Below are 25,654 nucleotides of genomic sequence, written 5' to 3'. Positions count from 1 at the left end.
TGTGAGTAGCTGCCAGATTCGATTGTCACTTAGAGTGCCCAACAAACAGCTCTCAGCTGATAAAGAGCTGCCTGGCTTACAGACAGCAGTGCCAAGGTGAAGGGACAACCACCCTATTTGGAAGGCCAGCAACGAACCAGTCTGGTGGGCTGAACTGCACATCTTTTTCTTGGCAGTAATGGAAGACTTGAACATAACAAGAGTCCCTCCATCTGGGTTTCTAGATTCAGGGGTCATGGCCAGTGGCCAAATGGCAGTGGAAAGCTGGCCTACAAAAGGGATGCCTTTGTGGGGCACAGCCCTGTGGAAATCACTAATGGGAATTTGAGGGGGGGGCATTAGAACAGGACAGACTAATGCTCATGAGAAGAAATGCCTTCCACATTTGGAAGGGAACTGAAATCGGCCCAGGGTCCTCATCCAGGGGTGGCTTCCTGGGCACAGTAACACGAGTGGATGGACGTAGGGGGTCTGCAGCAATGCAGAAAGGTGGTGAATCTCGCCATAGTCCTCTCGCACCCATGGAGGCACAAAGTGCCTACAAGAACTGTTCTGTCTGCCCACGAGACAGACAAATCCTGAAGATGGCTCGGGGCAGGTTCCCTGGTGGGACGGCCTGGATCACAGCTGGTGAGTGGTCTTGAGGACCACAGCCCTGGGGAGCTAAAATGGGCCCTGACAGGAACAGACTGGGATTCTGAGTGGGCTCCGTTTACCCGGTGATACATGAAGGCAGCCAGAATGCTGTAAACGAACCGGAACAGAACCCACAACCATTTGGATCCGAGTCACATTCTATCAGACGAGGGAACATACTGATATCTAGCCCATAATCTCCGACAACAGGAAGTGAGATTTCTGCAGGCAAACAGCTTGATAGGAAGCCAGAATGGGCATTGGAAACACTGACTGTCGAAAACTGGGAGACAGGGCCTGCAAGGCAGGAAGCATGTAACTGCTGACAGGACGGGGGTTCCTGGGAGTCCTCCCCCGCCCCGTCACAACGCTTTCTGCACATAAGTGGGGGAAAAGTGGTCAGGGGGTGGGAACAAAGTTTCTGGAACCCTGATCCAGGAGCTCCATGGGGAGCCCCAAAGTGGGCTTTGAATGGATGTGGAAACTGGAAATGTGCAGTTTGACAGGATTACAGGAGCAGTGGGGACAGAGACTAGAATGTTTCATAGGGCTTGATTGGAAGAGCTGGTGGCCGCTAGCACGTGTTTTGTGGGAACGGTTATTATGTCTCCCAGGGAGTGATTCCCTTGCCTGCCCATAGCTATAAATCCAAACCTGCTGGGGAGGCCCCAGTGAGGAGTGTAAGGGTAGGTGGGGCGCAGGGGGAAGCTGGACAGGTACAGCCCCATTTGAATGGCGTTTGCAACAGTAGCTGCATCTCTCTCACTTGGACACGTGATGGCAATGGATACTATCCCTCTCTGCGGACATTCCCCAACCCAGTGCTGTAATACAGGCTTGTAAATGGGAATCTGCCAAAGTCAATGGAGGCAGGCTACCTGGGAAGCATCAAGATGGCTGGAGCCCACACAGTGCAGACAGGGGCTGGGAGGCTGGCTGGGCTGATTTTGTGTTGTATTGGGTGTGGGGTGTCCTCCAGCAACAGTGCTGGGACTCGGCTGGGAGGGGAACTTCCACTGAAGGGTCAACTTCTAACCTGCTACAGGATAGTAAACAGAAGCACCTGAGTGACTGAAGGACATGAAATCATCTTGTAAGTGAAGTGCTCATAAGGTCTCAAAGGTCCCAAGGCTCATGACTAGTTGTTAGAAGAACTTAAGACAACATGTGTCTTCCACTGGCCTCGTACACAGAAATCAAGGCTTGAATGCAAAAGTTTTATTTTTTAACTATCAAGTGACACACTTATACAAAAAGAGCTACATTGCTAAACTAGTGTCTAAAGTGCTTGAGTTCCAAGGGTATCACACACACACTGCCTGGCACGCTTATGCCCTGAGCCAGTGGTAAGGGACAGGTTTCCTTCCGGGCAGTTTGCAGGAAGGTCCCCACTCGTGTGGGAGCCCATGGCTCGTGTATGGTTCATACTGCGTGTGGCTCATCAGTGCCTAACAGAAGCGGGGTCCTGACCTCTTCTGAAGCCTCCCCACAGGCGCCTTCTTGATTGAAGTACCACTGGTTGGAGGTTTCTAGGCCCTGGGCATCTTCCCAGACCTCCTGGTTGTCTAAAGCCGCCTCTTTACTGGCCTCAGCAGAGAGTTCCAGCACCTGGGCGAAGCTCCTGCAGAAACGACAAGACGGCTGAAGCCTTTTCGCCCTTTGTGCCCGGGAGCCAGACAGAAACAGGATGTCTCAGGCTTTGGGGTGGTGATGTGGGGAAGACGGCTGCTTCCTGGGCACACATGGGAAAGCACAGACAAGTAAGAACAGAACAAATCTGAATGGAACTCAGAGAGGCCTGCAAGAACAGGACGAGGCAGGCATGAGAGGAGATGCATTTATTCACCAAATATGTAGGGAACCCCCACACCGGGTCAGGAACCACACTGTGAATGTACGGGCAACCCTCACAGAGTAAATGGTGGTGGGGAAATACATACTAAAGGAGTGCATCTGAACCTGTGACCAGCTGAACCTGTGACCCTCTGATGCGTGTGGATTTCATTTTAGGGTACACTCACAGGAGGAGGAGATGTCATGATAGGTGGCAGCTTTTTTTTAGGAGTAACATTAAAATGTTTTAGATGTTTCGGAAAGCACGTTGAGCATTACAAAGTAAAATGACATGAGATTCTTTTAGGGAAGATGAGGAGGAAAGCCCCACAGGAAAAAAAAAAAAATCCCTGGAGGGAAACCACAACAGTTAGGTAAAGGTGCCAAGGGAGTTTGTTGGGGGAGCTGGGAATGGGGAGCACTGGGAGCTGGGGGCTGCTTCCCCGTGGCACACAGTCACAAAACCCCTCAAACTACACTGTTATGACCCATACCTTTCCTATATGTATTTTATGCTTTCAATAATAAGTTCCAAGAAGATCACCCCAAGCCCTTACCTCCAGAACACGTTTAAAGCATGAACAGATTCATCCAAGAGCACCTAAGATGCTGTTACTCTGCGGAAGTAAAGGATGGGTGACACTGGTGTCCCCTTTCTATCGTGGCTGCTTGAGAACACACACGGGGCTCTGAGCTGAGTTGAAGGTGGTTTGCCCCTGCCCTCTCCCTGCCCTAGTGGACCCTGGCACCCCCGGCTTCTTCAAACACCTGCCCGCTCTCCAGAGCAAAACATGCTGCTCCCATCTTAAAATCTTTTCTGAAATTTTACCTTCGGAGCTCCAGATCCTTCTTTTGGGTCATTTCCCTGATTTCACTCAGCAGGTCCAGGGCTTTCACGTTTTCTTCTAAACTGCTGATCCCAAGTTCTCCCAGCAGATGGCAGGTGGTCGTCAATTCTCGCTGCAAATCATCTGGAGGAGAAGGGGATGGTCAGCCAAGGGTTTCACAGTGCTCTGAGCAACGGATGCGCAAGTGGGGTGTCTGGCTAGATTTTTCTTGTTCACTAGAATGCTGGAATTGGGAAGAGCTCAAAGGCAGAGAGGGTCATGGGGGATGACATTCATGTGCTGGTCCCACCTCTGTGCCCCTGTGCTAGAGATCACGATGGCTGGAAATCCTGGGACAGGCATGTCCGCCAGCCTGGCAGCCACTGGAACAGACCTGGAAAGCCACTTTGACATCCCCAACAGAAACCAGTGGAAAAGGCCAAGGAAATGTGTACTGCAAGCAAGCTAAAAACAAGCCCATAGTCCCCACTCCCCACTCCTGGCATCTCTGTACCCCTCACCCCTAAGAGAGTATAAGGAAATACTCTTAGAGAGAGTATAAGGCATATAAGGAAATCAGCCCCTCTCCACTTTTGGCCCACACCAGGCCTATACATGCTACATGTCACAACCAGACACTGTAATATTTTGAGAACATTATTCAGATTCTTCCAAATACCCATCCTCTTATACTCCTCCCTGTGGTCTCAACTGCATCCTCCCAAAAAGACGTGTTCAGGACCTAATCTCAAGCACCTGTGAACGTGACCTTACTAGAAATGGGAGTCTTTGTAGAGGTAACTGAGTTATAGTGAGCTCTCTACCCTGGCATCCTACTAACAAGAAGGAAATTCAGAAGCAGTGATGTTCAAGGGCAAGGCCGTGGAAGACACAGGCAGACTTGAGCAATGCCACCACCAGCCAAAGACTGCCAAGAATTGCAAACAACACTGGAAGCCAGGGGAGAGACACAGAATACATTTTCCCTCAGAACCTCCAGAAAAGTCCAACTCTGCTGACACCCTGATTTTTGATTTCAGGACCCCTGCACCAAAGGGAATAAATTTCTGCTGTTTTAACCCATCCAGTCTGTCATTAATTCCAGGAGCTGCAGGACACCCCTACGCTCCCCAATCCCAACTCCTGGCAGCTCCCTATGCCACTTATCAGAGATAGAGCCCAAGAATCACAGATGCGCAGCTAACTGCAGTCATTATAAAACTGGACACCTGCACGCAGATAATCATTCCACAAGGCTCATTCTACAAGACTCCACGTGATTTGCTAATTGTTTCTTATTGGGAAAAGTTGAACTAAAAATCGTCTCTGAGATTACCAATACAGCAACAACCTATGTGGAAAGTGGTGGGGGGGGGGCGGGTCTTTGTGGGAAGTTCTGGAGGGAAAGTCCACCTGATTTTAGGTGGCGATCTTTTCCTACATCAGCCTCAAACAAATGTATTTAGATGGCTCATGAGCGCCATGCCTGGAAATAATGAGACTCTACGGGAGTTGAAAGGTTGCTTTGAGAAGATACTTGCTCTAAAGAGAATTTTAAGATCAACCATGCCTGCTGATTTCAAGTGAAGGATTAGGTGGGAACCCTATGCAAGAGAGGGATCCCATAGCTCTGCATAGAAGGCAGAACAGGGGTGGGTGACCTGGCTGACTTGGTCGGCGGAGCATGTGACTCTTGATCTTGAGTTTGTGACTTTGAGCACATACAGAGTGTAGAGATCACTTAAAAATAAAACCTTAACAAACAAACAAAAAGAAGACAGGACAGGGTGAGGATCCGCATCTCTGAAGAGACTCCCCACCTCAGGAGATTGCAGCTGCTCCCCAGGAGTATCTTTCAGCAGGGCTGGAAATTACTGGGCTGGTCCACAGACCTAGCTTCAAATCCCAGCACGGTCCTTACTCGGGGTGCAACCCTGGACAAACCACAGCTTTGCCGGCCCCTTTGCCCTCTGCCATTTGATGAGAGACACACCATCTACCTAAGAGAAGGCTGTGACAGGCCACAAATGGATAAAGGTGGCTGCACACAAGAAGCACCAACATGGACTGGCTGTTCACTGGATCTACCCTTTGCCCAGTAGCCGCCCTGTTTCCTACCTAAGAACTGCTGCCCATTCCCATCCAGGTGGACTGATTTTACAGGAAGCTCATGCCTTGTGGTATCCAGGGCCATGGCGAATGTCTTGTACTGTTCCCTAAAGCGTTCGGCCACAGCCTCGTAGGGGCTGAGCATCTCGATCTGCAGGCAAGATGGAAAGATGCGTATGAGATAAGACCCAGTTGGTCACACACTAGAAGTTCACAGTACATGAGTGGTAAAGATACAGCCCTATTCTTTCAGGATTACTAAGGAATCCTCCAGGAGGCTTCTGTGGGTGTGGGAGGTTCTCTTCTTACTCTTGGCTGCCCTCCAACGGCCCAGCTGATAGCAAGGTGGCCTAGGCCTCCGCATTAGGAACATGGCTTCCAGAACATTCCAGGGCCAGGCCCTCAACTGGGATCACACTGGACACAAGACAGCTGGGCCCTCCTGCTGCAGGGCATTGAGCTGAAATGCCTGCCCCCATAAGACCCCCTCCTTTTCCCTCATACACACTGTTAAAGTCTTCATGTGGGTTTGTAGGAACGTATTTGTTTACTTGTCTTTTTTTTCCTTCCACTGTGAGTTCTATGAGGACAGAGACCCAATCTTAGCCTAGGGCCTGGCCACTGGGTGTCCCCCCCCCACATACACACAGTATGATAGGCTGAATCATTGCCGACCCCACCTTGCCCCAATTCCTCTGCAGATGTCCCAATTCCTAGCACCTCAGAATATGACCTGACTTGGAGACAAGGTCTTTACAGAGGTAAAGTAAGTTAGGATGAAGTCATACAAGTCAGATCAGTATGACTGGTGTCCCCCTAAAAGGGGCTGGAGACAGACAAGCCCACAGGCAGAATGCCAAGTGCAGAGACACAGGGAGAAGGTGGCCCTCTACAAGCCAAGGATGGAGGCTGGGGACACATCCTTCTCTCTCGGCCCTGCTAAGGCAATGACCGCGCTGACCTCTTGGTCTCAGACATCCCACTTCCAGAACTGTGAGGAAACCCGGGCAGTCGTTTAAGCCATCCAATCTGGGGTACCTGGTATAGCAGCCCCAGTACACTCGTGCCCTGGAGGACTAGCCCCATCTCCCAATAGGCCCTTTTCAGGTGCCAGGGATTTGCTCATCCCAGTGCTGACCACATGGCACCAAGACGGCACCTCCCACCAGCACCCCAGCCTCACAGGGAGGCATGGATCACGTCATCATTATCACCTAGCACAAGTCTCAGGGGCCTGAAGGATATGTACATATGTGTGTCGAAGGGACAGGTCCCTCTGGCTGGTTAGTACTTGACATTACAGCTTCGTCCTCTTATAAACTGTCACATGCCAACACTCAGTGGTGTCAAAAGCTGGCCACAGAGTTAGAGCCAGATGGCAGTGACACCCACTGTCAACACTCCCTCTGACTCCTCCCATAGGCCCACCCCGTCTGTCCTTGGGACACAGCTCCGAGACTGCAGTCACTGCCAACCTGAGCGTCAAGGACATCTGCCAGTTCCCGCTTCCTCTGACAGAGAAGGAGTTTACGCTTTAGCTCGTGGGCCTTCTTCTGTAGCTTCTCCGTCTCTTTACACATTATTAACAAATTCCTCTCTGCCTTTTCTTCGAACAGAGCAAGACCATTCTCCATCTGTCAAGTGCACAGCAAGAGCTCAGGCTGGTGGGAACTCCATCCCCGGGGCCCACAGAGGCTGCCCTTCTCCCCACAGCGCACGTGAGCGAGGTTCTGTGGTCACCTTTACGGTCAGTAGAGTCAGAAGCAACGTTTGGGATTCCATCATTTCCATTGCCTCAGACAGGTCCTTGAGGAGGAGAAAAAGACACTTTTGGTTGACAATGAACTGGTATAAACCTAGCTCACTCTTCCGGGAGAGCAGAAGCCTAACTTTTACAAACCCTGCTTAATTCAGTAGTTTGATGTGTGTCAAGCTGCTGTTTCTATCTTCTCCTTTAGTCTTTTTGGGCGCTCTGCAAGAAGGAAGAGGATGGTCTGGCCCTGTCCTGTGGTTGGCTAGTTGAGGGCCAGGTAGGGGGCATGTATCCAATCAGCACCACACTAGAGGCAGGACTCAGGCCTCCCACTCTAGTGAGACCACAACCCCGGTGTCCTGGCCTGGCACCCAGGGCTTGGCCTAGTGTCTCCCCTAGCACAGCATTAGCAAACAAGGGCCCAAATCTCATTTTGCACATATCTCGCTTTTGTAACTATTCCTGTATGCATACTTGGGGCAACTCAAACTCTACGAATATTCTGAGAACATGTATGGTCTTGGGGTTGTCCTAAAATGCATGGCTGGCTTGCTCCATCTCAGAGCTTCGGGATCTGGGATGGCATGTGCGCAGGATGGGAACTAGGACCAGACCTGTCTAATTCAGCAGCTTCCCTTTCGATTCACTTACTGGGCTCTTTCTCTGTGAAGCAGAAAATGACATGGATTCGGTTTTCTTCGACATCGTTTTTTCTAATTGCGGAGTCTTTCTAAGCATACTTTTGTCTAAGATCGAGAAGAGCATTTTGAAAGTGAGAAGAGCACATTTAGGAAGCCCCCTGAGATGCACCATGAGTTCTAGCTGGGGAAAGCAGGAGCAAGGTGAATGACTTACCATTGATGGCCGAGAGGTCCAGGTCAGGGGGGGCCGTGCCGTGCCCTTCCAGCAATGTGGACTGCAGGTCGCCCTTTCCAACTCCACTGCTGTCTGTGGGCCCAGTGAGAACCCCCGGGGTCAGCACAGTCTGCAAGGTATTGCACGTCTATGCCGGGAAGTAGGCAACTTTTTGGTATACTACCACTTGCTTGCAAAAAGCCAGCATCTTGTGAGGCTAGCAGTACAGAAGAATGAAGTATCTCTGCAAATTCTGAGCCAGCAAGGTGAATATATTTCAGAGTAGAAGCAGAAAAGAGACACACGCTCTATAACCCAGGGATGTGAATACGCCTTGCTGCTCAGCTTCATAAAAAAACGCTGTTCTGGATAGGAGTCTGACACCTGCCACACACTTGTACTTCCTTATGCTTTTACCTTCTCTCTCCAGCAGCTTCTGGACTGTTCTTCCTTGGGGGTTCCCTTCATCTTTACCCTTTACTTAACAATGTGAAATTATGCCTTACATCACCTAAAATGGGCAGTGGGGTACCGCAGGCTTCTGCTAAGCCAGGGCTCCAGTGGGCCACAAATCAAACAAATGGCAAGCAAAATACTCTCCGTCGTGTTAATAACGAAATAGCAAGTGACTTAATGAGCACCCATGCAGCTGAGAAAATGAGTATGCGAAAATAAAGAGCGAGGCCATAGTAATGTGTAGGGCGTAGTACCCTTTGTTAGAATTTCTGAAGACTTCCAGATACACAGAAGTCTGTTAACATTCTGGATAAGAGGGTGGAAACTTGAGATGGGAGACTGGACTTTTTATTGCTAGTGCTTTTGCACTGGTTATATGTTTTGTCAAGCTAGTGTACAGCACATCCATCGAGAAAAGTAATTTCCTCTTGAGCTATACAATAGGACTCAGGCAAGCAGTCCCTGTCAATTCTCACAGTTATGTCTAAATTATGGTTTCTCAGCCTTAATGCTACTGACATTTGGGGCTGCACAATTCTCTGTGCTGGGGCTGTCCTGGGTGCTGGAGGCTGTTGAGGAGCATCCCTGACCTTACCCATCAGACATAAGTGGTATTATCTCCCCCATCAATCAAAACCACCAAGAGTTTCCAGCCATTTCTAAGTCTGAATCACCTGCAGGTGAGAACCCTGATTTTAAGATGTGGTTGACCCAATTTCTGACCCCTCTGAATTTTACAGCAGATTTCCTGGCCTGACACACAGCCTTCAACCCAACTGCATGGGGAAAGACTACAAAGCCAGCTCCAGTTCCTTGTGCTGCTTCTCAGTCATGCCTGGATCAAAGAACAGCACAGATGCTGAGCAAACATCCAAACCAGGACCAGCAATGTTCTAAACCCCAAAAACTTAACTACTAGTAGTCTGCTCTTGATTGGAGACCCTACTGATGACAAAAAGTCAATTAACACGTATTTTCCATGTTACGTATACTATAAACTGTATTCTTATAATAAAGCTAAAAAAAAGGAGAAGCGTTAAGGAAATCATAGAGAAAATACATCTACAGTACTGTTAGAAAAAACCCCTATGTGAGTAGACTCATGCAGTTCAGACCCATGTTGTCCAAGGATCAACTGGATTTCATTTTTCCCATGAGACTCACAGTTGTTGCCATCTTGAAGTGTTTCTTGTGAGCCAAAAAACAGTTTTGCTTTTTGTGAACTGCTTTCTTGCAAAAGCGCTGCCCATTATTGCTGGAGAAGTGGGCATGTGAGGGGCCGGATGGAGTTCTACTCTGGAGGAGGGGTCTTGCCATACGTCTAGGATGAGCATATTGACTACGACTGGACACCAAATACACAGGAATGATCTGAATGGCAACTCGTGAGTAAGTTTCCACCCTCCTTGTCTATATTTTCCATTTTTTGTTTTACAACGAACACATGTCTACGATCAGAAAAACTGCAGGAAAAAAAAAAAAGAAAAAAGAAAAACTGCAGGTTTTTAGATATCACTTTGGTGACAGCTTCTAGAACCATTAAGGGTTAGAAGGAAGAACAATTAACCATTAGAAGGAAGACCTAACCCAAGGTAGTGAGAGGCAGGAAGATGAGGCCTCACATGCTCTTGGAGTCCTGCCCTAGGAGTTCCACCCAGAAAATGGTCACACACACCTCTACTCCTCTGGAGCAGGTGAACTTTCCTTCCACCTTCAGGCATCTTCCCAATGGTCTTCAATGTATCTGCTGCAGAAGCCTGTTAGGGGAATACACGACCCTCAGGATTCAGGGGACAAGACCCCTCCCCTTCATGTGGCCTGCGCAGTTTGCATCTACTATTACTTTGAGGTCAGGGACAGAGTTCAAGTTCTGACGTTTAGTTATATATATGAGGAATTAATCCAAAAAGATACCATCATATGCATAGAATGTAAGGAACCCCCAAATGTTTGCAAGTGATGATTTCTGACATGGTTCCAGGTGACTGATCTTCTGCATACTTTATGGTATTTGCAGAGAATGTTACTACTTTGGTCAACAGAAAAAAACAAAGTTTTTTAAGTATCAACCTTCAAAACCTATTTAAAAAAAACCAGCAATGCATGGAGCTAGCAAGCCATTACAATAACATATATGGAAAAAGAAAACCTTATAAAGAGTAAGAATATTTCAATGTGTAGGCACTACTCCTATTTAACCACCTACTGGAGGTTTGAGTAAGAAATAGAAGGCAAACAGATTGAAAAGAAATAAAACTCTCTACTTACAGATATGGTTCACAAAGAAAATCCCAAATGCTACTAAAACTAGTAAGTAAGGGGTGACTGGGTGGCGCAGTTGGTTAAGTGCCTGACTCTTGACATTGGCTCAGGTCATGGTCTTAGGGTCGTGAGATTGAGCCCTATGTGGGGCTCCAGACCCAGCACTGAGTTCACTTGAGATTCTCCCTCTCTCCTACACTTGCATGCATGTACTCTAATAAATAAAATCTTTAAAAAAACAAACTAGTGAGTTTAGTAAGATTGCCGGATACAGGGGTCAATATAAAAAGATCACATTTTGGCACACCTGGGTGGCTCAGATGATTAAGCATCTGCCTTCAGCTCAGATCATGATCTCAGGGTCCTGGGATCGAACCCTGTGTCTGACTCCCTGCTCCATAGGGAATCTGCTTCTTCCTCTCCCTCTCCCCTCTGCTCATGCTGTCTTTCTCTGTCTCAAATGAATAAATAAAATCTTTTTTTTTAAATTTTATTTATTTACTCATGAGAGACACAGAGAGAGATAGAGAGGCAGAGACACAGGCAGAGGGAGAAGCAGACTCTACACAGGGAGCCCAACGTGGGACTCGATCCTGACACTCCAGAATCACGCCCTGGGCCAAAGGCAGGCGCTAAACCACTGAGCCACCCAGGGGTCCCATGAATAAATAAAATCTTTTTTTTTTCTTTATTTATGATAGTCACACAGAGAGAGAGAGAGAGAGAGAGAGGCAGAGACATAGACAGAGGGAGAAGCAGGCTCCATGCACCGGGAGCCCAACGTGGGATTCGATCCCAGGTCTCCAGGATCGCGCCCTGGGCCAAAGGCAGGCGCCAAACCGCTGCGCCACCCAGGGATCCCGAATAAATAAAATCTTAAAAAAAAAAATCACATTTCTGGCAATGACTAACTCTGGAAAGTACAATTTAAAGACAATATCATGTGCAATCTCTCAGCAAGAAAAAAACAAAACTATATATGGTGATAGGTGTTAACTAGACTTACTGTGGCAATCATTTTGCAACATACACAAATGCTGACTCACTATACTATATACAGTATACTATATACTATACTGTATACTTGAAACTAATATAATGTATGTCAATCATAAGTCAATTTTTAAAATTTCTTCATTTAAAAAGAAAGAAAAGACAGTATTATGTACAATAGCACTAAAAAACAGCAAATACTTAGGTATAAACCTAAGAAAATATAGGGAAGATCTACATGCTGGAAACTACAAAATGCTGATAAAAATCCAACATGATAAACTAAATGGATAGGGGTACCATGTTCAAACATGGAAAGGCTTGGTGTTTTTAGGATGTTTTTCTCCCTAAACTGATGCAAAGATTCAATACATTCAAAATCCCAGCAGAAATTTGGGTAGAAAATGGCAAGCTAAGTCTAAAACTTATGTAGAAAAGTAAAGGAACAGGGTGCTTGGGTGGCTCAGTTGGTTAAGCGTTCAACTCTTGATTTCAACTCAGGTCATGACGTCAGGATCAGGAGATCAGGCCTCGCGTCAGGATCCTCAGTGTCAGGATCCTCAGTGTCAGGATCCTCACTGAGCGTGTGGAGATTGCTTAAGATTCTCCTTCCTTGGGCAGCCTGGGTGGCTTAGCGGTTTAGCGCCGCCTTCAGCCCAGGGTGTGATCCTAGAGACCTGGGATCGAGTCCTGCATCAGGCATGGAGCCTGCTTCTCCCTCTGCCTTTGTCTCTGCCTCTCTGTTTCTTGAATAAATAAATAAAATCTTTAAAAAAAAAAAAAGATTCTCTTTCCTTCTCTTCCCTCTGTCCCTCCCCGCTCACAAGGTGTGGGCTCCCTCTCTCTCTCAAAAGGGGGGGGAGGGGAGGGGAACTAAGAGAGCCAGTTTTGGAAAAGAATAGAGTGGAAGAATTCATAAGACTATAAAGCTACAGTAATCTTGGCAGTATGGAAGTGTCCTAAGGACAGACACAGAGAACAATGGGAAAAAATGGAGTCCAGAAGTGATGCATACAAAAAAGGTCAATTGCTTTTCAACAGAGGTGATGAGATAATATTATCAGGAAAGGAAATTCATTTCAACAAACAGTACTGGCTCAAGAGGACATCCATACTCTTAAAAATGAACTTCAATTCCATCATCACACCAGATACAAAAATTGATGCAAAAGGGATCATAGATCTAAATGTAAATCTAATATTATAAGAGTCATAGAAGAAAACATGGGAGAAAATATCTGTGATCTTGGTTTAGGCAAAGATTTCTTAGATAAGACACCAAAAGCATAATCCATAAAAACAGAAATCTGTAAGGTGGACTTCATCAAAATTGAGAACTACTGCTTCTTACAAGACACTTAAAGGAAGAAAAAAACAAGCTACACCACCAGGAGGAAATATTTTAATATCACCATAAATGGTTGGTATCCAAGTTATAGAAAGAGCTCTCAAAACTCAACAATGAGAAAACAAATAACCCAATAAAAAATGGGCAAAAGATTTGAAAGAACATATCACCAAAGATACAGGAATGGCCAATAAGCACATGAAAAGATACTCAATGGGCAGCCCAGGTGGCTCATGGGTTTAGCACTGCCTTCGGCCCAGGGCCTGATCCTGAGAACCCAGGATCCAGTCCGAGTCGGGCTTCCTGCGTGGGTCCTGCTTCTCCCTCTGCCTGTGTCTCTGCCTCTCTCTCTCTCTCTCTCTCTTCTTTCTCTCTCTTATGAGTAAATAAATAAAATCTTAAAAAAAAAAAGATACTCGAGATCATTAGTTGTTATGGAAATATAAATCAAAACCACAGCAAGATACCACTTCACATTTACTAGAATGGCTTCAATCTTTAAGTACCAACTGGAACTCTCCTCTCTGGCTGGAAGGAATGTAAAGAGCTGCAGCCACTTTGGGTAACAGTTGCAATTTCCTACAAAGTCAAAAATACACTTACCCTACAATTCCTCTCTTAGAAGAAATGAGAACATGTCCTCACAGAATCCCATGCAAAAATGTTTAAGTTGGCTTTGTTCACTTTTGTCAAAATTGGGAATCAAACCAAATGTCCAGGGGCTCCTGGGTGGCTCAGTCTTCAGGTTAGCAGTGACCTTAGGCACGGGTCATGATCCCGGTGCTCCTGGGAAACCCCAGCACCGTTGGGTTTCCTGTTTCTCTCTCTGCTCCCCACCCCCATGCTTGCTCTCTCTATTGCACGTGTGCTCTAATAAATAAAATCTTAAAAAAAAAAAAAAAAAGTCCTTCACTGAGAAATGGCTAAGCACACTATGGCCCACTCACACTGTGGAATATTCTTCAGCCATCAGAAGGAACCCACACTGTGACAGGCAACCACAGGGAAGGACTTCCTCTATGCGAAAGAAGCCAGATGCTAGAGGCTGCATCCTGTGTAACACCTTTTTAATGACGTTCTACAAAAGGCAAGGCTATAGGGACAGAAATCAGATCATTGCTGGGAGGGGCTGGGGTCAGCTTCATTGGAGAACCAAGGGATCTTGGGGGTGACAGACTGTTCCATATCCTGATTGTGGTGGGTCTGTGACAGGATGCGTTTGTTTTGCCGAACTGTATGCCCAAGAGTGCCACTTAGTAAATTCTACATCAAGAAATGTTAAAAAAAGAAAATGGACAAACTCTTAGAGATTGAAAATACTATAATGTGAAGACACACAGAGGTACTGTAAACAAGTATGCAAGGCAACACTAAAATTATGAAGCATGGACTGTGATCTTTTGTTGAAGATTACTTCAACAAAATAAATCACAGGCTCAGTAGGTTCATCAAATGTCAATGTGCACCTCTCTGGTTGGGGATGCTGACAGTGGGGGACGCTGTGTTTGTGGAGGGGGCAGGAATTATATGGGAAATCTCTGGACCTTCTGCTCAATTTCATTGTGAACCTACTCTACAAAAAATTAAGTCCAGGGCACTTGGGAGGCTCAGTCGGTTAAGCATCCAACTATTAATTTAGGTTCAGGTTATGATCTCAGGGTCATGAGATCAAGTCCCACATCAGACTCCACACTTAGCATGGAGTATGTTTGAGATTCTCTCTCTCCCTCTGCCTCCCCCACCCCCTGCTCACATGTGCTCTCTCGTTCTCTAAAAAACAAAAATAATAAAAATTTAAAAATTCAAAAAATTAAATCCCCTGGAAAAAAAAATCACTCCTAAGAAGTGATATCAGTTTGTGTAAAGGTTTCCTTTTTCCTCAAGTTGGATCTTAAGTTGATTATTTTTTAAAATTTATTCATTTATTAAGTAATCTCTACACCCACTGTGGGGCTCAAACTCACGACCCAAGAGCAGCATGCTCTTCTGACTGAGCCAGCCAGGCGCCCCTTCAGTTAAACATATTATTAAGAACTTGCCATTCTGCCCTACCAGAGTAAAAGGGAGAGAGCAGAAATTAACTGTTCACTGAATTTTATCAAAAACCAAATTTGAAGGCAGCCTGAGTGGCTCAGCGGTTTAGCGCCGCCTTCAGCCCAGGGCGTGATCCTGGAGACCCGGGATCGAGTCCCACGTCAAGCTCCCTGCGTGGAGCCTGCTTCTCCCTCTGCCTGTGTCTCTGCCCCTCTCTCTCTCTGTGTCTTTCATGAATAAATAAATAAAATCTTTAAAAACAAAAACAAAAAACAAATTTGGAAAATGGAATAACACTACCTTACCACATTCTCAGTACGTACACAATGAAACAAGATACATAACTGGGTCATCTACCGAGTGTTCCTGTGAAACGCCACACAAGGCAGGTGCTCATGCTGTTAAGTGCTTCATCTCTCATCATTTTCAATGGCTGCATGATTTTCATGGTGTGGCTACAGGGAGTTCACTAAACCCTGCCTCTAATCCTGGGTGATTCAGACCTACCGTTTTTTTTCCCCCCATAGTCCTTCTTTCAAATCCCGGTGTTTTTCTTTTTTTTTTTTTAAGTTTTTTTTTTTTAATTTTATTTATTTATGATAGTCACAGAGAGAGAGAGAGAGAGAGAGAGAGGCAGAGACATATGCAGAGGGAGAAGCAGGCTCCATGCACCGGGAGCCCAACATGGGATTCGATCCCGGGTCTCCAGGATCGCGCCCTGGGCCAAAGGCAGGCGCTAAACCGCTGCGCCACCCAGGGATCCCAACCCCGGTGTTTTTCAAATGCCAGCCAAGGCCAGGGACTGTGTGCTGGGCAGCCGGCAGAAGCGCTTCAGGACAGAATCCAAAGGAATTATCAAGTTGAAAGAAATAATTTCAGGTTTTAAGAGAGATCATGTCTTTGCAAAAGGCATTCGGGACCATGCTGCACTTGGCTCGTGTGACTCGTGTCAGGATTCCAAATCTCACAGAACTCCATTCAGAACATTCAAACAAGCGTTGTTACCTTTTTGGTGGTTTTCTTATCGTACTGCAAGTAGCGGGACTCAACCACTCTTCCACCTGTGGGGAACACGCCGTTGCTTTCTAAAGAGACTGCAACAGTGGAGTGTGAGGCCCAGCACCCCCACCCTGCCATCAAGAGCCCAGTACTATGGGCCCTCCGTGATCAACAGCAGGAACACCGGAGCTGCTCTCAGATCCTGTCCTCCAGCGTCCTCGGGCACGTATGGGACACCTACTATATACGAGAACACATACGGGTTACCTATGGTTTATAAGTCCCTAGGCCAGGGACAGAGCCCCAGAGAGCTGCAGGAGCTATGATTAAGGAACGTAAGGGAATATACAAAAAGCAGAAAGTGAATTCAAGGGGCAGGGACAGGAAAAAAGACCCTTGCAGGGGGCACCTCTTTGCCACCTGCTCCTCCTCCTTTCCCAACTCACTCCCTGTGGTCAGGACCCCAACTACCCCTTCCTTTACCTGAGTCTACATATGCCCCACTCATGGTATGGGCCCTTCATACCTCTTTACTTCCCTACCTTGCTCAGGACCTCTTGGGAGACGTGTTCAACACCAAAGTCGTATACCTTGGTGACAGCCCAGCCCCAGGTCTCCCTCACTCCATGCCTGCCTCATACTAAGGGGCTTTCTCACAATGGCCCCAGTGATCACCCACAGTCGTCTGCTCTGTTCCCCCACCCCTCTCCCAGACCCTCCCTTGGACCTACCTTCTCTTCTCACTGCTCTCACACGGGGTCCATCCCTCCAGTTAGCTAGTGACCAGTAACTACTTCACTGGGAAGGCAGCAGAAGCAGCCCCAGGAGACTCTCCCACCTCAGCATGTAGCAGTCAAATTCAGGGCCATATCCTGGCCCCCACCATGTAGAGGGACATCAGAGTAGAGCCCAGCCCTCACCCCTCTCCCTCTGCCCTAGCAAACCCCACCCTCAGTTCCTCTCATCAATGGTCTTCTTGTTATTTCTCCCCCCACTACACCTGCATCCCCTACTTCTCCACTCTCCTTTACAATGCCGGCTCCTCTACCTCTACTCTCTCCTGAATTGCACTCGTCTGGACTGGCTCTCATGATCACCACTGTACCAAAGAAAAACTCCTTTCCACAAGACTGCTGAGATCTCCCTGCTCCAAAGCCCACCAAACCATTCTCAGTACCCACGGTGAACACAGCACTTGCTGGCGCCCTCCTCCCTGAAATATCCCATGTCCTCCAGGCTGGCTGCTCCGCTGGTGGCTGAGAATGGGCTGCCTTGCAGGTCCATTAGCTAGTGAAGCCTGAGCACCCCCACGTACCTCGCAGATCTCATACCCCTGAGGGACCCCCCTCTCACCTCACTGCCCCCACTCCTTCTGTTCCAGCCACCATGACCACTTTTGCTGTTGCTCCAACCAGAGGGGATACTCCTGCACCTGCCCTCCTTCCCAGCTCTGCTCAGTCCAGCATCTCCCTTGGACCAGGAAGTTATCCACGTCCTGCTGTTTTGCCCACATCATCCAACATACCCTGTGTGTCCTTACTTCTCCATCTGATGCACTGCCTGTGTCTCAGTCCACAAGCCCCGAGGGCCAGGACTTCTGTCTGTTTTGCTTGCAACTACAGCCCACCACCCAGCAGGGAGTAGGTGTTCAGCCATGCATCTAATGCATAGTTCTACACTTTTTCTAGGTACCTCCAGAGCTTAGGGCTCTTTTTAATGAAGAGACCCAGGAAGAGGCCATGGTTAATGTCATACAGATAGCTTAACAATTTGGCTAAGTGACATGGTGATTTCAACTGGATCTTCATGCCAGGATTTCATCTTTTGCTGGAGGTATGGTCACAATCCTGAGTGGAAAGGAGGTGCATCCATAGTTAATGGGCAGCATGAAGCTGGGAAAGGAGCTAGTGGTTGCTCTGAGCGAGCCCCAGGCAAGAAGAGCCAAGCCTGCTCAGTCAGCCTGTCTGAGTGGGCTAAGACAATAAGGCAGGAGGCACTTACGGGTCAGGGCCAAGACCAAGTGGGTATCCAGGGAAGAAAATCAAGACCTACCAAGGGTGGGCCACTGGATGTCCAGCAAGGGATCAGGGCAAATAACATCCCCATTTCTAAGCACGGGAAGCCATCGTGCTTTTAGCCTGATACCATCCGCAAAGGGTTCCCTCCTCTAGAAGGATCAGAGGCCTGGGATTCCCTGGACAGTTGAAAAGCAGTTTCAAGTTTCCAGAAACTAGAATGTACATATTTGTTTTAAACAGTAGTGGATTTTCCAGAGAAGCAATGTTATGACGAAGGATATAATTTGTGTTCAAGAACTAGACCACGTGTAAACATAATAGATGTTATAAGCAAGATCATCAAACAATGCTGTAACGGATGAACCTCCAGTCACTTGAACCAAAATGCTGCTCTAAGTTCTCTGAGACACGCACTGGCACACAGCATACTTGAAGAAAAATAGTTCTTTGTGTCAGAGGCTTCAGCTCCAATGAAGGAGATCCTTGAGTCTACTGCCCAAAGTGGCACTGCCAAGAGTCAAGGGAGGTTGTTAACAGTGACTCCAGACCCATAGCGGGACACCAGGTGATGTGTGGGCACCCCCGAGAAGTACCTCAGGGTGTACTCTGTAAGTACACAGAGAAGAAACCGAAGACTCTAATGTTTGCTAATGAATTCAGCTCCTGCTCTCCTCACCCATACTTCCTAGTGGTTGGTCCTGAATACAGCCTGTGACCCCCACTGCCCTGGATGACCTCCGCCAGGTCCTCTTGCACCCCTGGCTGCATGGCTGGGTGACCAGACTCAGAATCCCCCACGGTGTGACTAGAAGGAAATAAAGCCCTAGATCCCCTGCTCTGGCCTGTTTTTCTCTTCTCCAACAGCACTTAACTGAAGCTGGATCGTAAACTCAAAATTTTGCTCACCTTGTGGTCTTCTTCCTTTCACCTTAGCGCCACCACCGGGAGTACTGGGACCCCCTGAGGAAGGCTTCCTAGAAGAGGGAGATGGGGGTCTTGTTAGTGTAGTTACGTAGTTGGCTAAGCTCAGGGAAGGCAGCGAGGAGCCTGGGTTTCCTAGGGACAACTCAGTCTCAGCATCCCCAACAGCCCCCCGCCCCCACACTTATGTCTACAAGGCAGGGCCAACTTGACTGGAACAGACACACAGAGCCTCTGCCCAGCTAAATCTGAGAAGGGCCCAGAGCAAGGAGAGCGAGAAGAGCAAGCAGGTTTGCCAAGCCTTAAAGATCTCAACTTAAGTCGGGGGGGTTCATTAATTCATCAGGCATTTATGCCTACCGTATGCTCCTGGTGATGCTGAGGAACAAGAGATAGAGCTCCTTACCTGAGAGGGAAAAGCAGCATCCTCCTGTCAGGCAGTGTGAAGAGTACCCCAGACACGTAAAGAGGTGAGGGGAGATGAGAGACAAAACCCTGTTTGCTTGGGTACATGGGAAAGGGACAAGGGCAGAGGAGAATGTGGAACTAGGAACTGATCGGCCCTATGGCTTCACTGGAACCAGAGGAAGAGAGAAGGCGGCTGGGCTGGGCTGGCAGGATTCAGACTTCCCAGCTTAGGGTTTAGGCCTGTCCTTCTAGCCTACCTACTGGCAATCTTTCCCTGTAAAGGGCCAGACAGCAAATATTTTCAGCTTTGTGGGCCATGTATTCCTGCCAAGAAATAACAAATCCTGAGTGTTATTCACCCCTGAAAAGAAGTAAAATATGGATACATGCTAAAGCAGATGAATTCAAAAATATTATCCTGGGATGGGGGAACCTGGGTGGCTCAGTTGCTTAAGTATCTGACTCTTGATTTCTGCCCAAGTCATGATCTCAGGGTTGTGAGATAGAGCCTCAAGGCAGGCTCTGCCCTCGGACTTGGCTTGAGATTCTCTCCCTTAACCCCTTCCCCTGCTCGTGCACGCTCTCTCTCATAAATCAATCTTAAGGAAAAAAAAAAAAGAACCACTTAAATTAAAAAATATTATCCTGGGGGTACCTGGCTGGCTCCGTCCATGGGACATGCGACTCTTGATCTTGGGGTCATGAGTCTGAGCCCCACATTGGGGATAGCGTTTACTTAAATAAATAAATAAAATCCCTTAAAAAAAAAAAACTATCTTGGGTGAAAGAAAACAGCTAAATAAGGCCACATATTGTACGATTCCACATATCTGAAATGTCCAGAACAGGCAAAGTGAGACAGAAAACAGATTGGTGATTGTCAGGAGCAGAGGGGTGGATGAAGAACAGGGAGTGACTTCAAATGGATACAAAGTTTCCTTCTGGGCTAATGAAAATGTTCTGGAACAAGCCAGAGTTGGTGGTTGCACAGTGTGACTGTCTTAAGGCCATTAGATCCCTCACTAAAATGACGTTATATTGGGACGCCTGGGTGGCTCGGTGGTTGAGTGTCTGCCTTTAGCTCAGGGCATGATCCTGGGGTCCAGGATCGAGTCCCACATTGGGCTCCTTGAGGGAGCCTCTTCTCCCTCTGCCTGTGTCTCTGCCTCTCTGTGTCTCTCATGAATAAATAAAATCTTTAAAAATAAAAAATAAAAAAATAAATGACGTTATGTACATTTCACCCCTATTTAAGGAAAGAAAGAGCACAGACCAGTGCAATAGGAAAGAGGGAACCTTGAGGCAGGAAACTCGGGGATGCCTCCCAGGTGTCCAGTCTGAGCAACAGTGTCCCGCCACCAACAGAGGCCAGCAACTCAGGAGGAGCAGACTGAGGGGCGGGGCAGGGGCTTGAGTGCTGTATCCCTTGCCAACATCAGGACCCAAGCTCCACTGGTCACAAAGCTGTGGTCCCCTTGCTCAGCGCACTGCAGCCGTCTCCTGTGTAGCAGGTTCTGAGAACCCCAAGTGAGACCCAGGCAAGGAAGAGCAAGGCCTACCGGGTGAGTGGGCTCAGACAATCAGGCACGTGCTGGGCCATAGTGGGGAGAGGCAACCAACCAAATAAAGGCTCACTGGGTGTCGGCAGCTCTGTTTCTTCACAGAACCCTCCCAGTCCAACAAATAACCTCACTGTTGGCCTGCTTTATCCTCGTTTTCCAGACCAGGACCCAAGTGTTTGAACTGGTCACCCCTGGCAAGTCTCACCGCTGGCAAGGGACAGAACACGGATTCCCTATGGGGTCCGAGCCAGGGCTGTGGAGTCAAACCAGATGGGGGTGGTGGGTTCACTAACTACACCTGTACCAGCCTCAGGTACTAATGGCAATCTCACAGGGAGGGTAACTGACCCTGGAGAAAACACAAGTGATTTCACCTGGCCTATTAAACCTCAATTTGTACTGGCACAATAAACACCAGCCGAGTGAACAAATAAAATAAACCCGGCCCAGGAATCATGCCTGGCACCGGTAAGTGGTCAAAGTCTGTCTGTCTTGTTCTTGCTGTGTGACCCTGGACAAATGACCTTCTTTCTCTCTTTGAGTCTCCGTATCTCATTTTTAAAGGGGAAGCACAGAAAGGAGGGGTTGGCAGGATTAAAGGAGGTAACTTGAGTGGCCCAGCGCTCGTCCGCTATAAAATCGCTGCAATCGCGACAAATCACATTCGAGGGCCACGCACTGTTCTAAGGGCTTTGTAAGTTTCGCCGGCGCCCTACAAGGTTGAGCCGCGGCGACATTCTCCGGGTTTCGCGGTGGAGGAACGCGACGGCACAGAGGCTGAGCCGCTAGCCAGGGATCGCCCCGCACCCACACAGACCACTGGGGACTCGAGGTCTGGTTCCGCGCCCACGCTGCCGAGCATGCGCAGAAGCCGCCTCCCGCCCCCCAGAGCCCGGGCACCCTCGGTGGGTCCCGAAGGGGTCAGGTGCTCAATCCCCAACTCTGCCGTCCTTCTTCCTCCCCCAGTTCCCGGCCATGGCGCGGCGCACTGGGCGGCACCTCCAAAATCCAGACCCGCGGGGCCTCGACTCACCCAGCGCCGCGCCCTGAGGAATCCGCCATTTCCCGCCTTTAACTCAAAGGCCGGCTCCTCAAGCCCAGGTCCCCGCCCCTTCGCCCCGGGCCGGGCCATCCTGCGCCGCCCTAGCAGGGGTGGCCGCGGGCCTCGGGAGCGTGCCTGCGGGTGCAGCGGGCGGCCCCTGCGCGCGCGCCTCCCTGTCTTCCCCTCCCGTTTGGTTTCACCCACCAGCGGGAGGAGGCGGCGTCCCGAGCCCGTTGGGAGTGGGCGGGTCTTCGCGGCGCCCCGCCCCGCCCCGCGGCGCGCTGGCGTCACGCCCCCGCCCCGCCCCCCCGGAACCCGGAAGCGGGAGCGCGCGGGGGAGCGGCGGGCGCGGCGGGGCGGAGCGGCCCGACCAGCGGTGGGCGGTCGGGCGGGCGGGCGGCCGGGCAGGGACCCGGCCCGGGACCGGCGGCGCGCGGCGGCCGAGGCCCAGGTGAGTGGCGGCGTCCGCAGGGTTGGGGGCTCGATCTCGAGGCTCGCGTTGGCGGGTTGCCTGGTAGGGTACGGAGCTGAGGGCGAATACGGGGAGGCGCGAAGGCTGGGGTCGAGCGAGCGGGAACGAGCTGGGGGGTCGTGAAGGGGCTGCAGGAGACGGAGCGGGAGCGGGACGGTCTAGGAGAAGGGTGGTGGAACGGGCCCGGTGAGGGAGCTCGCGGATGCAGAGGGAGCAGGTCTGTGGCTTTGAGCGGCTTCTCTGAAGAGGACGTGGCTTTAGTGGTGGTTGAGGGGTCGCAGGAAACGGGGCTGGGAGGGGGAGAGGCGAGGAGGCGGGGTTGAGAGGCCCAGGCGGGGGACGTGGGGCAAGGCCGGCGGGGGGTTAGCCGGGGTGCGCCTGGGGGAAGGGGTACAGGACCGCCCTCGGCTGAAGGGGTAGTGGAATAGTGCCTGGGGCGGGGGAGGCGCCTGGGATTCTGTGGGTGCTCAGATTCTATAGGTCTGAGCCCGTCGGTGTGGTGGCCGGCGGAATGGGGAAGGGGGAGATGGGGGATGGGAGAGGAGGAGAAGCCTCGGCCACTGAGAGCCAGTTCAGAGGGGGCTGAGGACGAGAGCAAGGGACAAGAGCAGCCCGGTACAAACGTTGGGGGCAGCCCATGGGATTTTGGGGCCCCCTTCCTCTGGATTCATGTTTTCCAACTTCACTCCCCCAACCGCTGGGTAACTGGGGTGAGTCCCAGTGCCCTCTGGGCTGGTATTCTGGTATTCCAGACTAGAAAACCACACCGCTCTCCTCCTAAGACAGGGCTCTCCGGAGCCCAGGGGTTCCAGGGAGCAAGGAAAGAGCCTCCAGACCTCACGGGGGCCGGAACTGGGTTTGAGATGGGAGGGAGGGGGTGTGCACACATTCGCGTGTGCGAGGCTGTCACCACCTCCTCGGAGTTGCATCCTTGGACTTAAATGGGTAAAACGACATACAGGAAATCTGTCCCCCGGCGGCTGTGAGCTCAGCCGGGGAGAGGCAGGGCAGCCGGCAGCCACGGGGCAGCAAGCCGGCGTGCTCTCCCTTCTCCCCGCTCCGGGTGCCGTGTAGGCCAGGGGTCTTTAAGGGAAAGCCTCTCCTGCACCTCTTTGTCTGAGGTAGGAGCTGCTGGGGACATTGTGTCTTGAAGTTGGAGGGTCCCAGCTCCTACCTTCCTGAGGTGTATTCTGGTCTTGGAATCTGCAGACTTAAGGCATCCAGGAGCAGTGGGAGGCCTCGGGCAGCTGAGCTGGGAAGTTGTTCCATCGTCTGTTGGGCCCGGCTTTGGCAAGGGCCTTGCACTGGGCGGTTTTAATTGGCATTAATTTCTCTTCTTTCCTAACCGTGGGGATCCTTGTCCGGCATCTGCCAGAAGGGCCAGGGTGGGGGCCTGCATTTGTAGCTTGTTCAGGAGATGAATCCGGATAGATTGAATGTAAAGAGGGCCACAGAGAGATAACTTCTCTCTTTACTTCCAGAATGTTCTGGCCCTTCTGGAAAGTAGCTTTTGGCCCTGCTTGCTCCAGGGCACATGATCAGAGCCTGAAATCATGCCTCCTACAGACATTGAGTGTGGGCTTGCCCAGGGCAGGACACCCCTACCCCCCCCCCCCCCCCCCCACCAGTGAACAGGACTGGAATCTTCTGGGTGCATGGCCCTGGCCCTTGTCTCCCTGTACCAGGAGTGCAGCCAGGCAGGCTCTCTTGTCAGAGGTGCCCACCTCCGTCAAGTCTCTTTGTCTGTTTCTTCACCTGCTAAATAAATGGGTTGGCTTCAGTCAGCGTTTCTCAACCTTAGAACCCAAGCCCTCTTGAAAATCTTAGCATCTCTGGCACAGAGCTCCCTTGTATTTTATGCAGCCTCTGACCGGTGAATCCCGCTGCAGGATCCTGCTTTTGTTCCCATTGTATAGTTTGTATCCAAAAATGACTTTCTTTTACCATTCCTCTGTTCCTCCAGTCCTTTATCTTCTACATGGAAAATTCCACAAATTCCATGTTTGCTTTTGCACGCTATACCTGTTCACAAAGGTTCAGCTACACCTTTCTGGTGAGAAATCCCTGAGTGAGACCCCTCGCCCCCCTCAGTTCCAGGCCTCTGGCTCAGAGAAGAGGGTAGCAACTTGGGCATGTCCCCTCTCAATTTGGCTGTGTGATCTATTTTCTTTCCCCAACAGAGGCTTGTTAATTTGCCACTTCCCTTTCCTCATCTCCCCAAAGTTGTGCCTTGGGTGGGCTCAGGAGTTCAATAAAGCAAGGACTGATCCTCCTTCCAGTACTGGGAGCTGGGCCCTGGGGACAGAGATGAGCCTTCATGCCCTGGAGGAGGAACATTCTAGTGCTCTCACTGCCACAGGAATAATGAAATTCAGAGTGAGTGGTCAATGCAGCCACAGAGGTGGTGCAGGAAGTTGTGAAGACAGAATCAAGGATGACCAGTGCAAGCTTCAGGGCTTGGGGGATTCTGACAGGTTCCCTTGGAAGAGGTGGCAAGGTCCATTCAGGCCTTGATGGATATGGAGGTGTTAAATCAAACCAGGAAGAGGGAATTGCACGAGCAGATCCCTACACAGCTCTGCCCTTTATTGAGCATCCTTTGGGATGGGTGCTTTTATACCCATCTCTTTTATTCTGCCAACCAGCAGCAAGCAGCCCTGGTTCTTTTTTCAGTATGGAAACTGAAGCTCAGGCAGGTGGTGCCTCCAGAGATGGCTCCCTGGGCTTTCCCGAAAGATGAAGGATCATCAGTAACCTCAAATTGGCAAAGACCAAATTGCCAGAGCATAACTTCTCAACTGCAGCACCATCTACATTGGGGCTGGGCTTTTTTTTTTTTTTTTCTGTGGAAGCTGTCCCACGCCTTACAGGCCATCAAGCAGCATCCTGGGTCTCCACCCACTAGGCACCAATAGAATACACCCCTTGAGTCGTGACCACCAAAAAATGTCTCCAGATGTGACTGTGTGTCTCTTGGGGCGTAAGAACCACTGCTCTGTAGTGAGATCTGGTCATTGCCCAGGCTTACCTTTGCCTCAGTGGGTCTTTGGTGTTTGGTCAGTTCCCAGGGAACTGCTGCCAAGGGCAGGCATGGGGAAGAGCAGCTAGCAACTGAATCCTGCCATC

General features: G+C 49.7%; 2 protein-coding genes across 3 annotated transcripts in view; one reads left to right on the top strand and one right to left on the bottom strand.

Moving 5' to 3' along the window:
- Positions 1-1,839: 1,839 nt before the first annotated feature.
- On the bottom strand, positions 1,840-23,920 carry HAUS8 (HAUS augmin like complex subunit 8). 2 transcript variants are annotated; one of them, XM_055344268.1, is made up of 11 exons: positions 23,703-23,920; positions 19,030-19,097; positions 16,112-16,167; positions 10,145-10,226; positions 8,014-8,106; positions 7,810-7,904; positions 7,146-7,211; positions 6,881-7,039; positions 5,415-5,556; positions 3,299-3,440; positions 1,840-2,257 (listed from the first exon to the last, which is right to left on the bottom strand). In XM_055344268.1, exons 1-11 carry the CDS (start codon positions 23,795-23,797, stop codon positions 2,059-2,061), a joined length of 1,197 nt encoding a protein of 398 aa, XP_055200243.1. In that variant the 5' UTR covers positions 23,798-23,920; the 3' UTR covers positions 1,840-2,058. The 2 variants fall into 2 exon arrangements, with proteins under 2 accessions (XP_055200243.1, XP_055200244.1); XM_055344269.1 differs by lacking the exon at positions 23,703-23,920 and adding an exon at positions 22,048-22,140.
- Positions 22,412-25,654, top strand: part of MYO9B (myosin IXB) — an 89,134-nt gene continuing 85,891 nt past the window's right edge. The window contains 1 exon segment of the mRNA XM_055344267.1: positions 22,412-22,507. The gene's annotated coding sequence lies outside the window, so the exon portion shown is untranslated.

This window comes from Nyctereutes procyonoides, unplaced genomic scaffold, assembly GCF_905146905.1.
Source record: "Nyctereutes procyonoides isolate TBG_1078 unplaced genomic scaffold, NYPRO_anot_genome, whole genome shotgun sequence".
Lineage (NCBI taxonomy): Eukaryota > Metazoa > Chordata > Mammalia > Carnivora > Canidae > Nyctereutes > Nyctereutes procyonoides.
This window is presented reverse-complemented; position numbering and strand designations above follow the sequence as displayed.